Raw genomic sequence first — 13,885 nt, 5'->3', positions numbered from 1 at the left:
ATTATCGTCTTTTTTATTAAAACCGAGGCGAAAGAGGACCCTACCTACATCCAGCTACAGCTTTCAGTGGCAGCGCAGCCAGAGCTACTCAACTGAAGTACACTTCTGTTCCTGTGCGCCAGCATGTAGTCGGCCAGTGTCAACATCTGTAGACTACGCAGTGTAAAACGAAACAAACATTTATTCCTTCTTTTCTTCCTAAATATATCTTTCCTTTTTTCGCAATAAATGAAGAACTTGCGGCTGAAAGATTATCGTTTCCTCCTCCTTCTCGTTATCTGGCTTTCTGTTGTCCACGTCTGGTTTTCCTGCTACTGTAAACATGGATGGCGTGACTGGGTTGCAGTCTCTAGGATTTGGGGGTCGCAGTCGTCCGTGTCTGGCGCCACGCAGATGGTCGCTCTCTAGCCTGCACCGCCCGTGCGTCTCGAAGCGGGTTGCCATGGCCTACGCTACCGGGGGGCCACAGTGAGGCTTAGCGGGCCTATGCCGTCGCCCGAGCCTTCCTGACGATGGTTGCTTCTTTAGTGATGAGTACGAGGGCGAGAGGATGGAGAAACGGCACAGGGAGGGGGCGTATTGTTTACATAGAAGAGGCAAACTTATTTAGAGAGAACAGTCATACTCGCACTCACAGGAGCACGGAGCGCCGTGCATCGTAGCGCGCAGAAGTTACACGTCATAGCTACTACATCTGGAAGAGCACGCTCCGCTAGATCACTCGCTGGGTAGTGTCTCACTCAACAAGTCCGGTGGTTCTTAATGACACAGCACACCACCTCCGAAGAGGAGAAGGATGACACAAAGCGCATGCGCCGGCTGCAAGCTCATCCTGGAAATGGGGAAGTCACCATACCAGACCCAGTGTTTCACTAAAGACGGGCGAGAGCTCTGTGTCCCAAGCTCGCCAGAAGGTAAACCCACTCCAGGTCCTGCCATCTCTAGGTGAAGTTCGGGGAAACCCTCCGACGTCTCGTTCCCAAGCCGAAGTCTACCCAATTGCCGCCACTGAAAGGCGCACCTTCTTGTAGGAAAGCCGATTCTTTCAGCATTTCAGTGTCCGCATCGACTCCGTGGAATGATGTTTGACGTCGGTAACACACTGACCCAGGCCTCCGCTATTCGACGAGTTCGCCAAACTTAACTTCTCCCCCGCGGCCCGGAAAATGTCGGCTCGTCAGTGCGGGTAGGAAGAGAATGGCTGGTGACCAAGAAAACGGCTTGGCCTTCTGCAACAACTGCAAACTCAGAATGCTTGCAACCATCTCGCAACAACCGGCGCGGAAGAGCCGATCCCGGCAACGCAGTAATACACAACGCGCAGACGCCCGAAATCAGCTGTCACACCACCGGGTTTCACACTAAAATTTTTTTGAGCTGCTCAACTAGGAACTGGAAATCTTCACCCGAAAATTTTGTGCTACTAGGGAGAGCGGTCACGTTCCTCTGACCCAGACGAAGCGCGACTGTCGTGCTAGACTATAGCAAATGTATACGTAGAATTAAACCAAACGCTCTAAATAACTAACGCTTCAAAACCCTTAGACGGCCTAACTTCATGAACAGCGCCTTCACACTCTATCACAGTGGACTACTTATCTCACGTACTGGTGCCACTGAACAGCCTTGCCGACTCTGCGGGTGCATGGCCAAAGTATCGCTAATATTTCGGTCACAATTCACAACGCATGCTTGCACCTCACGCAGACGTTTCCTCCACTCATGACAGGCTTTAAGGGTACCGCTAAACTAAATTTGCGTAACTTACGCACTCAGAAGAACTTTTTAAAAAACGGGTCAACTCTTAACAACTTCCATGCACGCTTAAGATAAAACTCGGAACACTGCCGCCTTCAGCTCACACGTGGGATCCAGCCACTAACGTTCATCCCGTCTGCACAGAACACGCGCTAGCGGAACGCAACCAACGCGTCTCACTGCAAATCATGCGCTCACTGAAAGCCATAGGACTTAACCTTAAAAGAGAAATTCAAACCTATAACAACGGTTAAGTTGTACACCCGCGCGTTACCATAGTCCTTTAACAAATGACACTGACGTTTAAGTCGCTCACACACAACAACAACAATAAAAATTTCACCAACGATTACGATACCCCCTAACGCCGTAGGCTAAGGGTGCAAGGGAAGCTTCGGAGTTTGCGCCGAAAAGACTGGTGGCTTCATGGGAGCACCATCTCGCGCGCCCAATGTTGTTGGTCACGAGACCGAGCGTGCGCTGGAAAAGAGCGGCCAGTGTCGGACATTCCTTTCGCGGAAAGACCACTCATTCACACTCGTGCTGAGTATGGGATGTGTACATGCAGGAGAATGACTCTTCCATCAGGGTTGAATGACCTCCCTCAAATTCCTTCATTTTTCAGGAAAATGAGGCCCTGGTTTCAGAGTTTTTTTCTGTAATGTTCAGGTCACAACGCCGAAAGTAGCCCCATGGTGTCTGCATACCGACACTTCTATTTCCGGACGGCGAACCTTCAGGATCTCCTGTTCCCTTCGGTGCCACGCGCTCAAGGCGTAGCAGCCCCATCCATGGTCTACTAGACTTCTTGTGGGGCATCGACTTTACCGCCCATGTCGACGTCCACATGACCCGTAGACTCACTGTAAATCATGCTGCTAGGAAAAATGTATAACGCTTTCTTACCTCTTGTCGAACTGGCCACGTGCCGCACTTCCCTTTATTCTTATTTTTTTACTTTTCTATACTTTGCACCAAAACCGCGGTTAAGGTGTCCATCAGTGTGTTATACAGACACCGCGGTTCTAAAACGAAGCTCTTTTGTTTTTTGCGAACTATCTCGGACTTTCTTGACCGTGGCTGGGGTATTGCCACATAGGTCACATGCAGAACCGCTCTACCATCTTTATCTGTCCCTAAAGATGCCATGTCCTGGTTGCTGGCCTTGTTTTCAACGGAATTGCACAGTGATAAACTATAACTCAGAAAATAAGACACGGCAGAACCACCGCACGATAACTCTCGACGGTAATGAGATTAGCATTGAAGCAATGTAGCGACTCGCTGTATTGCTGAGGTCACGTTTATTCAAAATCTGCAGTGGTCATACTGAGATTTCCATTGCTTCGGCTACATGCGACGTACACTGTCTCCAGTATCGGCCCATTCTGCTACTGCACTCGCCTGCCAAGGTGGCCTATGAGCATAATGGTATGACATCGATGCAGTGACGATGATGGAATGACGAAGAAGCAATGAAGTTGATGGAACGGCTAAGGTGGTGTAATGAACACGGCGGGCTGACGATAGTATGGCGATGACTGTGTGACAAGAGTCGGATGATGAAGTCAGAGTGACGACGAAGGAAAGACCGCGACGGCACCGCAACGACACTATGACAACGAATACATGATACGACTGAATGACGACGTCGATATGGCGACGATGACAACGGTGTGGGGACAGTAGAGAGACTACGAGTGTATTTCGCCGATGGTGGGACGACGGTGTATCACGAAGGCTGTATGACGACGCACGCATGATGACGATGGCGTGATGACGACGGCATTACGAGAGTTTAATCATGAAGCCGGATTGACGACAACGGAACGACCACGAACGCTTCACGATGATGGTGTGACAACGAATGCATTATGGACGGACGGACGCTCAAAACGCCTGAAGAAGGCACAAAGAAAGCTGATCTCGATAATATTGTCATTGCCACAAAGTATACGAGATCAAGAGAGCAAGCGAAGGATTCTATGCTTGCTTTCCTATGACTGTTTTCTATGCTTCCTTTCTGCCCTAGGGTCGCTTTCATAGGATTTTCTTGATGCTAGTCGAAGAAAGTGAGCGGTCAAGAGGCTCAGTGGCCTGTCCATGTCGCGAAACTAGGCATAAACGGCCAAGGAGTCCAGTGCGAAAAATATTTTAAGTGCGAGAAAATAAAGCACAAGCGCGTAGTTTAGAAGCTTAACTTACACGTGAGGTAGAATGTTTATGCATATTATATGCCTCAGCTCCCTGACAGTCTAATTGCCTTTTTATTTCGGAACCGAACCGCGTTTGATCAAACTAAAATTTTGTTCCGAAGTTTAAAGAAAGAACAAGAAATAAATAAACCGCGATACAGTCGAGACTTTTATCGGCTTCCATAAAAAGGAAGTAAATTTTATATGCGGCACAATTTGCCGATGCACCTTGCAAATTTGGCATGCACCATGTCATTTAATTTGTGTTCCGTATAATCTCGTGTCCGAATTTAAACATTTAGTCATGAATTAGCGCTCGTGTTCTCTGATTCTTTGTTCACGTAGTACTTCACTAGTTCACTAGTTTGTACTGCGTTTTCGAAGACGTTAACCTACTAACTCGGCCCGGTTCCTGTTTGTATCAAGTGCAGAAACATTTTAGACGACTCACTTAACAAACAAGCAGTGCGCCGCAGTCAGAATAACGTTCCTTGTAATGATGCTCCCGCCACATCCACCTCCACGATCCGACGAAAGATCAAAGAGAACAAAAACTTGAACCTACGGAAGAAAAAAGGTGACAGGCATTTTTTTGCGCAATACCACATAATGGCCAATCATTTTTCGAGCATGCTTTAGTTTTAAGGAAGGGTGTGCCATCGTAAAACAGCGATTGAACATGAAACAGGCCGCCGAAAATATGTGACAAGTTCTGCGGTATCTGGCGCGCTAAACGACTAGAGGTTCCATGTAACGGGCTGCGTCCGAATCGAAGGCAATCTGGAAGACTGCGAGGTCAGCGGTGCTGCGTGCCTTGTGCTTTACAGACGTCCTCAGGCTCAGAGTGTTTGTGCCCCCACGGCATTACCAAGGCCTGCCCAAGCGACTTCCGGTTACTCTGGTGTTGGGTCAGCGGAACGCATCGTGCTGCAGCGAAATTCGTCTTCTCAACATGCCGCTTCATTCTCGACTGCCTCACGCAGCGTATTCATTCTCTCGACTTCCGTTCTGTCACTTTGATAAGCTACCGATCATGATCTCTATTTATTCACATTTATTTATTAATATAGCCTGAAGGCCTATTCGGGAATTATGTTGGAGGGGGGAGTCAGTTACAATAACTGAGGTGCAAAAAACGAACATTAGTCAGGTACAGTGGCATAATTACACACAGGAAACAGAACATATGCAGCTACACACTAAACACCTACATTATCACACATTTAGGATTCGGGCAAAGCTTTGACCCGTTAACCAAAGCGTCGGGATTAGTGACACATACAATGCCCCTTGATAATTTATTGAAATGCTACATTGCCAAAAGAAGTTGTGAATAATGATACAGATTAGTGCGCGAAAATGAAACTGGTTTTACTTTAAACTGGTCATCAAAACGCTGAAATATACAATGAACTGCAACGATGCGAGATTCAGGGAACAGGGATTCACTTTACTAACGCGCATGAAAATGGGGCAAAAGCGTCATTGCTATGAGCGATTATCAAGTGAGGCCAATGAAAGTGACTCCTTGATGTTTGTAACGCTGCAGTTGCGGGAGTATTTCTTCGGGATAAATCTTGCTCCTTTATTGTGTATTAGCTTTAGTTTATCGACAAGATACGTTTGTTGTGGATTCGAAATGATGGAGGCATATTCTACCCTAAACCGAAGAAGCGTAGCTCATGCTAATAGTTAAATAGTACATTTGGCCATGTTGGGTTTCATAATGCCGAATGTGTCAGATGCCTTACTAGTTTTGGTATTCGTTTCTTCGTTCCAAGAAAAATCAAACGATAAATGAACTCCGAGATACTTAAATGTGGATTCCATTTCAACATCCATTCCTTCAATTGGCACCTCTCTCCTGGGTTATGTGCTCTCGTGAACGTCATGGCCTTAGTTTAAGAAATGTGAATTTCCATTGGCCACTGGCGACGCCAAAATGCGAGCTTGTCGAGGTCTAAATGTAGCGAATTATCTTGGGTGTTAATAATTCATCTGCATATAATACAGTAGCATGCGAATAACGTGATAGTAGAAGATAGTCTTTCCTGTGTCGTTATTATAGATTAGAAATAAGGTTGGACCCAGGCCCCAGCCCTGTGGTACGCCGGATTTTACATGCGCGAGGGAAGACTAGTACCATTTTACATAGACTGATTGGCCTCAGTTGTTTAAAAATTACCTATCCATTTGTAATTCTACTGTTTTTTTAATGGTACTGTTTATTACCTCCATTATTAATCGAATGTGCGTAATCACAAATGTTTTTCGAAAATGAGTGAACATAGCATATGGTATCTTGTAATGATCTACAACATATGCTTGTTAGTGAAATGGTTTGAGACTGAGCAAGGATCATTTGCATGACCTGCCCAGCATCACTGTTCTCTCCTAATCTCAAGTATACAGTTTCAGTCACATGTCCTAACGACTAATAGCGCCGCATGCCATTCTTGCGGGTGTGACGCAAATATACAGCAAATTCGGTGTCCATTGTCCACGTTTCACTCTAAACGGCGTGCTCTGCTTACATGTAACCATTCAGACGACAGATCCTTCTCGGATGCAAAAATATCGTAGGACCGTGGCCGAAGCAATCTGGTGCGCATTCAAGAGGTAAACAAGACGTTAATACGCATCTTGAATACGAATGTGTTGTCGACCGCTTGTGACTGTACGTGGTAAACATTCATGTGTGGGCGTGCGCACACCGGCTCTCCTTCTCAGCTTCTCATCTCCTCACGAATAGGGTAGAAAATCGAGCGTGACCACGGTTAACCACCTGCTTGCCTTTTCTTCTTTGGGTTAGGTGTTTGTCATTTTCTCATTTCTGCGATTAACTCATTTCCAGGATTGTAGAAGCGCATTTAGCTTAGTTTAAGTCATACGATACTGAATCATCGTATGACTTTTCAGACATCCTGTATTAGTTTAGCGCGTCGGTCGGCAAAACTCACTCATGAGTAGACTCACTCAGACTCAAGCTCACCCGTGAGTTCTCGGCTTAGTGAGACACACTGAGAACAATTCTGCTGAGTCTGACCTCTAGTGAACCCGGCTGAGCAAAGGCATTAGACAACAATTAAATATTTGGTTGAGTCTCAGTCAATTTCTAAAGAAATACATTGCCAGTATTGTGGAGACTACGGCAACCTGAAATGTTTCACAGAGCGGTGCGCATCGAATCACGTGGGCGCTGGGTCGTTGGCAGCACTACACTTGGATCTACGTTGCATCCTCAGGGTAATCGCACCTCCTCTTTCCCTCACTCGCACACGCACATTCGACAGATACGCCCCTGCATAGTGCCAGTCGGAAGCCGTCGTAGCGCGGGCAAATCAAGCAACACCACCGTTCAGTCTAGATGTACGGCGCCATACATCCACTTCCTATATGTCCCGTGCTTCCCATTTCCCTCCTAAGGCTGTGTCCACTCTTCGCGCCTCTGCTATACGATACAGGCAGTTTGGAAGGGAAATGTGGGAAGCTTCGCAGGAGAGTGCAAAGCATTCGATGCCATCAGAAAGTTGCTTATCCCTTTCCCCTGCTGCTTTGGGACGAAGGTCACACAAGGTTAGTACTCACAGCTCCAGCGGCGTCACGAGAAGCAGGCGATATGAACGCCCAATGCCGAGCGGCATTTATTCAGTTGTTCGTTGTCAGCGCTCGCTCAATCTTCTTTTTCCGTACCACACCCGCGTCCTGCTTAAACATCACTTCGGGACTGTTGCCTAGTGCGGATGGGGCTATCGCGTGCAGTGCGACTGATGTCGATGTCGATATGGCGGGTGTGCGCTGGCCGTGTTGCATGCGCGTCTACACTTGCGCAAATTTGTGTTGTGGTTGGCACTCCTGTTCCATCTGAGAGACAACGGCGGATCTGGAAATCCTCGGTGTCCAGTGCTTTCTTTAGAATTGTGAGGCGAGCCGGACCTGACTCATTCAGTATTTTTGGATTTGCAGCACTGCTATTATATAATATAGTTAGGTTAAGCATCTTGTTACTTTGGGGTTTTCACGCTCAATTCACGGAACGTGCTATTTCTCTCACGCTGCAATCTTCGCGAGCACGTCGCAGAGTGTGAGCAAAAGCTTACATAATCGAGTGAACATTCACTAATTTATTACTGTTACTTTACTTTTTGGATTTTCTTGCATTCTCATTCTGAGCGTGATTCACGTACTTCCCGGTGGCAATGTATGTTTGTCTCTAACCGCTTTTGCGCCTATCTGGCTTGCTGAGTAGTTCATTGAAAAATGGGTAGCTCATCGTGCTGCTGTGCTGAGCGATGGATGGAAAACTTTATTTGGTCCTGCAAGTAGTGATAATTAACCACTAAGCGGGCCGCTCCCACTTCGGGACCGGAAGGCCTAGCCTCAAGGCCACGTCGTGAGCCTGCTGGACAGCACAGAATTGTTTATCCAGGTCCGGGCTGCGAAGTGCAGCCTCCCACTTGGACGCATCCTTGATCGCCGAGTCTTCAATTCTTTCGCAACCAGAGAATGTGTTCGAGCGTGGCTAAAGCACCACAATCTTGGAAATGAGGCCCTGTATACGTCTCCGGATAAAACATGTTCAGTCTCCGTGGGCAAGGGTAAGTACCAGTCTGTAGTAAGCCTAATGTAAGTGCCTGAGCCCTGTTTAGTTTAGGATGTGGCAAACCGTAAACCCTGCGATTAAGAAGGTAATACGTCGTGATTTCATTGTATGTGGAAGGGGAGTCTCTGTTCTCGGGGAGTACCGCCACGCCGTGGCGCGGGGCAGAGAGCAGGGTAAGATCTCGCGCTGCCTAATGAGTGGACTCATTCAGATTCGGAGGGGCTCCCTCAATCATCCCAAGGTGAGCAGGGAATCAACATAAGTAGTGTTGAGAGATCTCACATGTCTGCATAATTTTAAAAGCAACCTTAGCCACCGGGACCTTCTCAAAGGCCCGAACGGCCGACTTTGAATCGCTATATACAAAAGGCCTGCGCCTGTCAACCAGGGCGAGAGCAATAGCTGCTTGCTCCGCGACCTGTGTCCTATCAGTCCCAACGGTAGCAACGTGAACGACACTGCCCTCATTGTCCACGACAACTATGGTAAACACCTTCCTCTCCTCGTTTAAAAAAGCATCGACGAAGCCAACCTTCTGATTTTCATCACGAATGAGTCTCAGCAGGCAAGCCCTCCTGGCCTTCCTTCTGCCCACATTTCGCTCCGGATGCATGTTCCTGGGAACAGGCTTGACGTGATACCGATTACGGGCCTTCAAGGGAATACCGACATCAAGCTGCGAAATCTTCTCCTTAGGAACACCTAACTCTCTCAGAATCTGCCGACCCGTGCTAGTCGTGGAGAGACGCACTATCTGCGTCCTCTCCAGAGCCTCAGCTATCTCATCCAAGGTATTATGAATTCCCAGCTGGAGAAGTCGATCGGTGCTGGTACACATTGGCACTCCCAACACTTTCTTCGTGATCGTCCTAATCTGCGTGTCAAGCTTCTCCTTCTCCGATGGTTTCCACTTGTGCATGGCCGCCACATAAGTAAAGTGACACAATACAAATGCGTGCATAAGTCTAATCAGACTATCCTCCTTGAACCCCGTCTGCCTGTTGGCCGCTCTATTCACTAGGCGTACCGCATTTTCTCTCTTGACAATGATCTTCTGGATCGCCAGCGTGTTGGCGCCGTTCGACTCAATCATTATCCCCAGAACCCTGATCTTATCCACCCTAGGTATCAGATCGCCATTTCTTGTACGAAGTTGAATGCTCAGCTGGTCCACGGCGATCCATCCCATTGGCTTGGGTCCCCTTCTAGTGCGACTGTACAGCAACACCTCCGACTTGGAGTAGGAGCACCTTAACCCCGTCGAGTCCAAATAATTTTCAATTACATCTACTGCCTCCTGCAGAACACTTTCGATATAGCCCTCACTACCGCCGGGACACCATATCGTGACGTCTTCTGCATACATGGTGTGCTTAATCCCCTCAATCTCCAAGAGCTTCTTGGTCAATCCGACCATGGCCAGATTGAACAATGTGGGCGAGATGACGGCCCCCTGAGGAGTGCCCCTGTCTCCAAGATTTAACGTCTTTGACTCCAGCTCCGCAACCCTCAGGAAGGACCTGACATAGTTATGGCAGCGCGTGCCCAGGCCAAGATCCGAAATGGACTTAAGAATATCAGAGTGCCGAACGTTGTCAAAAGCCTTCTCTAGGTCCAGCCCTAGGATGGCCTTAACGCCCCTTCCATCTCCATCAATGACCTGATGCTTGATGAGCTTCATTGCCTCTTCGGTCGACAGCCTGGCCCGAAAACCAATCATAGTGGGGCGTAGACCTGGTTCTCCTCAAGGTACCTTGTAAGCCGATTGAGCACCGCATGCTCGGCTACCTTGCCCACACACAAAGTGAGGGAAATAGGCCTTAAGTTATCAATGCTCGGGACTTTGCCAGCCTTGAGAATCAGCACCGCGAGAGCTGTCTTCCACTGCTCAGGAACCACCCCGTCTCTCCGCACAGCGTTAATTTCCCCGGTAAGGTACTTGATTGACCTATCGTCCAGATTCTTCAAAAGCTTGTTCGAAATCCCGTCCGGTCCAGGAGCCGACTTGCTGTTAAGGTTATGCAAAACCGTGCGTATCTCTTCCACAGAGAGTCGTCATCTAGGGAAAAGTTGTCCTCTCCCGTGTAGGCCTTCTCCGTCAGAAGAGCATCCGGGTCCGCAACAGGAAGGTATTTGTTGGCTAGCTTTTCAACCAGCTCTTCCTCCGAGGCAGACCCCACTGCTTCGTGTACAGCTCTAGCAAGGACGTGCCCCAGACTAACTCTCGTATTAAATCCTCCCTCACCTGGATGACCCAATCCTCCAGGGACTCCCCTTTCTCGTCTCACCTCCCGGATCATCCGAAACTTATCCCAGTCTATAAACGTTAAAGCCGTAGGGCGCCTACCCTCAGCCTCAAAAACGACTTTGTTAAAATAATGATCACTACCTAGGTCTTCGGCAAGACTGCACCAACTAGGCTTGGCCGCGTTCTTCACAAAGCAGAGGCCAGGGGTAGTATCCCTACACGTCGACGTCCCTATACGTGTTGGAAGGGCAGGGTCAGTGACAAGCGTAAGGTCAAACACCGCACCGTTCTGCCAAAGGTCTCTCCCTTTACCTGTGTCATGCTTGTAACCCCACACGTGATACGGAGCGTAAAAATCCCCAGCCACGATCAGCGGACGGTCCCCGGCAAGCTTAGAAGCCTTCTGCAGAAGCAGCTAGAATCTCTGCACCCTGTCCCTCGGGGCACTATACACGTTCAGGATAAACACGCTTTTCTTGTTCACTCGGTTAGGAATCATCTCAATCATGACATATTCCGGGGAACTGAAAGGTATCTTAAGATCATGGACCACCTGCGTCCGTTTGCTATCCAACAGAATGCAGGTCCCCCGAGCTTTGGATCCGCCGAAACTTCTTCCGTCATTGTCTCCTGCAGTAAAATAGCCTGCGGCCTACCCTTACACGCACGAATATACTGCTGCAGAAGCACCCGTTTACGAGCATACCCCCTACATTTCCACTGCCACACACAAAAAAGCCTTATTTTGTCGCGCCATGTTGAAGCAATTGCTGCGAGCCATCTTGCTGAACCTGAGACTTCCCTGTCGAGGAACGAGCCGACTAGGATCCCGACCTAAGAAGGGGAGAGGCACTCAGACTGGATTTGTTTTCCAACAACTCTATTCTACGTTGCAGCTCCTTGAACCTCTTATCGATCTAGCCGAGCGACTCTGTGAGACGCGTATTCAGCTGCGCCAGACCATCGTTGACCTGCTTAACACTATCCACAACAATCGACAGCATCTCCTTCACCTCAGATCTCAGCTTGCTCGACGCGGGCTCCGCCTCATGAGTCACCGCCTTCCTCTTTGAGGGGCGCGAATCACTAGCCTCACCTACATCAGCAAAATCCATGCTCTCTATGGGCTCAGGCATTGCCCTCTCGGCCGGTGCAGGTCCTGCCACACCGTTAAGGGCCGAGATTTCTGCCCTAAGCAACCTCACCATTTCTCTCAACTCTGCGTTTTCCTGTTCTAGCCTCTTGAATCTCGCCTCATTCTTGCTATGCTCTGGCCTTACCAAACTAGGCGTCTCCGTTCGAGTACTTGTGCGCTCCGCCCAGGTAGTACCACTGGCCGCTCCACTGGGGCCCTTGCCTTGTAGACACTACAACACACGACTCTTGCGCGCACCCTGTCCCGCAGTTCCATTGGGGCCACGCGCAGTCTCAGTTCCCAACTGTCCGTTCAGTCCGAAGCGCACTGTAGACGCTGATCTGTTCCCAGACCGGCCACCGGAGCGGCTGCGAGATGCTATACCTGGTCTCTCTGATCTCGATCTTGAACGTCGACGCCCACGACCTTGTCCTTGCCCAGTCTCCAGCGTCTTCCCCAACGTCGGGAACTGGCTTTCGTCGTACCTGAAACCGCCCTTCTCTTCATGTGAGCATGTGGTAATGTGCACATATGTGCCGCTCTTCAACGAACCACTTTCACGCCTACATGGGTCAATGTAGACGCGTGACTGGGTAGGTGACGCTGTATGAGACATTTTTACGCCACCTTGGAGCACGGGGTATATGCCACTCGATCTCAGCGTTCTCTTCAATGAACATCTTTGATGCCGATTTGGGTCACTAGTAGGTGGGTGCCGTCTTTCGCGCCAACTTGTGTAAATAGGCATGTGCCACAGGGAATGTGCCACTCTACGTACAACGACAAGAAACATCCTTAAATTTATCCGATGCTGGGCGGTGTCGAGCGCACGTCAACATGATTCCTCAAGGACTTGCTCCCGACGCTATAGCAGGCTGCGCCACAATTTCACAGGGTACTTGCGCCTTTTTAATTATTGTCTTTAAAGCCAACGCTTCAACGAGCTTCGCCATGAATGCCCCGAACATGCGGCGTTTTTAACGACCCATATTCGCCTGCTACAAAGGACAGAGGAACCCCTGCTGCGAGGTTATAGCTCACCAGGTGTTGTGTGAGTGGAGAGGAGATCTCCTTGACGCCACGTCATCATCGCACTAACTCTCAACACTACTCGACGGAGTAGATCCTGGCAGAGCGGTCGAAAGGCAACACCTGCTACGACGTTAAAACTCGCCAAGTGTAGTGTAAGTCGAGAGGGGATCTCCTTGACGTCACGTCATCCTCGCTCTCACTCCAACACTACTCGCCGAAGCAGAGCCTGGCAGAGTGGTCGAAAGGGAGCACCTGCTAAGGTGCTACAGAGTACCAGGTGTTGTGTGAGAGGAGAGAGCATCAGCGCCGTTCAATTGGACATCAATGTTTTTGCATTCACCACTCATAAGTGCTCATGTGTCCTCGGATATCTCTTTTTTAGTTCGACACCCTTGTTTGATAATTAGTGAGCGCCGGCGAGTGTGAATGGACGTTATTATCAGCGAGAACGAGTACGTGTGAGTGTGAGCAGAAGGCTCGGTAAGTCGATGCATAGCAGTGCATGTCTGTAAACGTCAGTGTGAACGTGATTTTGAAGAGAGCTCTGCTTCAGCAATGGTTTTATTGAGCTGGCAATTCCCGTGAGTTGTAAGCCTGCGAGTTCTAATCAAATGAGTAAGTGGGCAACTCCATGAATTTCAAAGGAGTCTGATCCCCTGTTTCCATTAGCATGAATTCGTACGTAATCATGAGAATCTCACTAAACCCGAGTAAAAGCTCGTGAGTTTCAACGGGCCTGCTTGTGTCTGATTCTGGTACGAGTGAACCTGGCTTAGTGTAGTTTTAGCGAGCCCAGTTTAGTAAACGTCTGATGGGTCTCAGTGGGAGTGAGCGCCGGTTGAGTAGCACTTTGTTTAGTCGGAGTGCGAGTAATTCCTAAGCAAAAAAAAGATACATTTTATGAGTGAGCTTAA

At 48.8% G+C, this 13,885-nt stretch overlaps 1 protein-coding gene across 3 annotated transcripts in view; it reads right to left on the bottom strand.

The window, feature by feature from the left end:
* LOC142564089 (chymotrypsin-1-like) overlaps positions 1–13,885 on the bottom strand; it is a 69,015-nt gene that overhangs the window by 26,309 nt on the left and 28,821 nt on the right. For all 3 annotated transcript variants that reach the window (XM_075674930.1, XM_075674928.1, XM_075674929.1), the window contains exon 4: positions 4,405–4,514. In XM_075674930.1, the coding sequence (XP_075531045.1) occupies positions 4,405–4,514 (110 nt within the window). The remainder of the gene's footprint in view (positions 1–4,404; positions 4,515–13,885) is intronic.

This window comes from Dermacentor variabilis, chromosome 11 (genome assembly GCF_050947875.1).
Source record: "Dermacentor variabilis isolate Ectoservices chromosome 11, ASM5094787v1, whole genome shotgun sequence".
Taxonomy (NCBI): Eukaryota; Metazoa; Arthropoda; class Arachnida; order Ixodida; family Ixodidae; genus Dermacentor; species Dermacentor variabilis.
The sequence above is the reverse complement of the archived record's forward strand: the minus strand, read 5'-3'. Positions and strand labels throughout refer to the sequence as shown.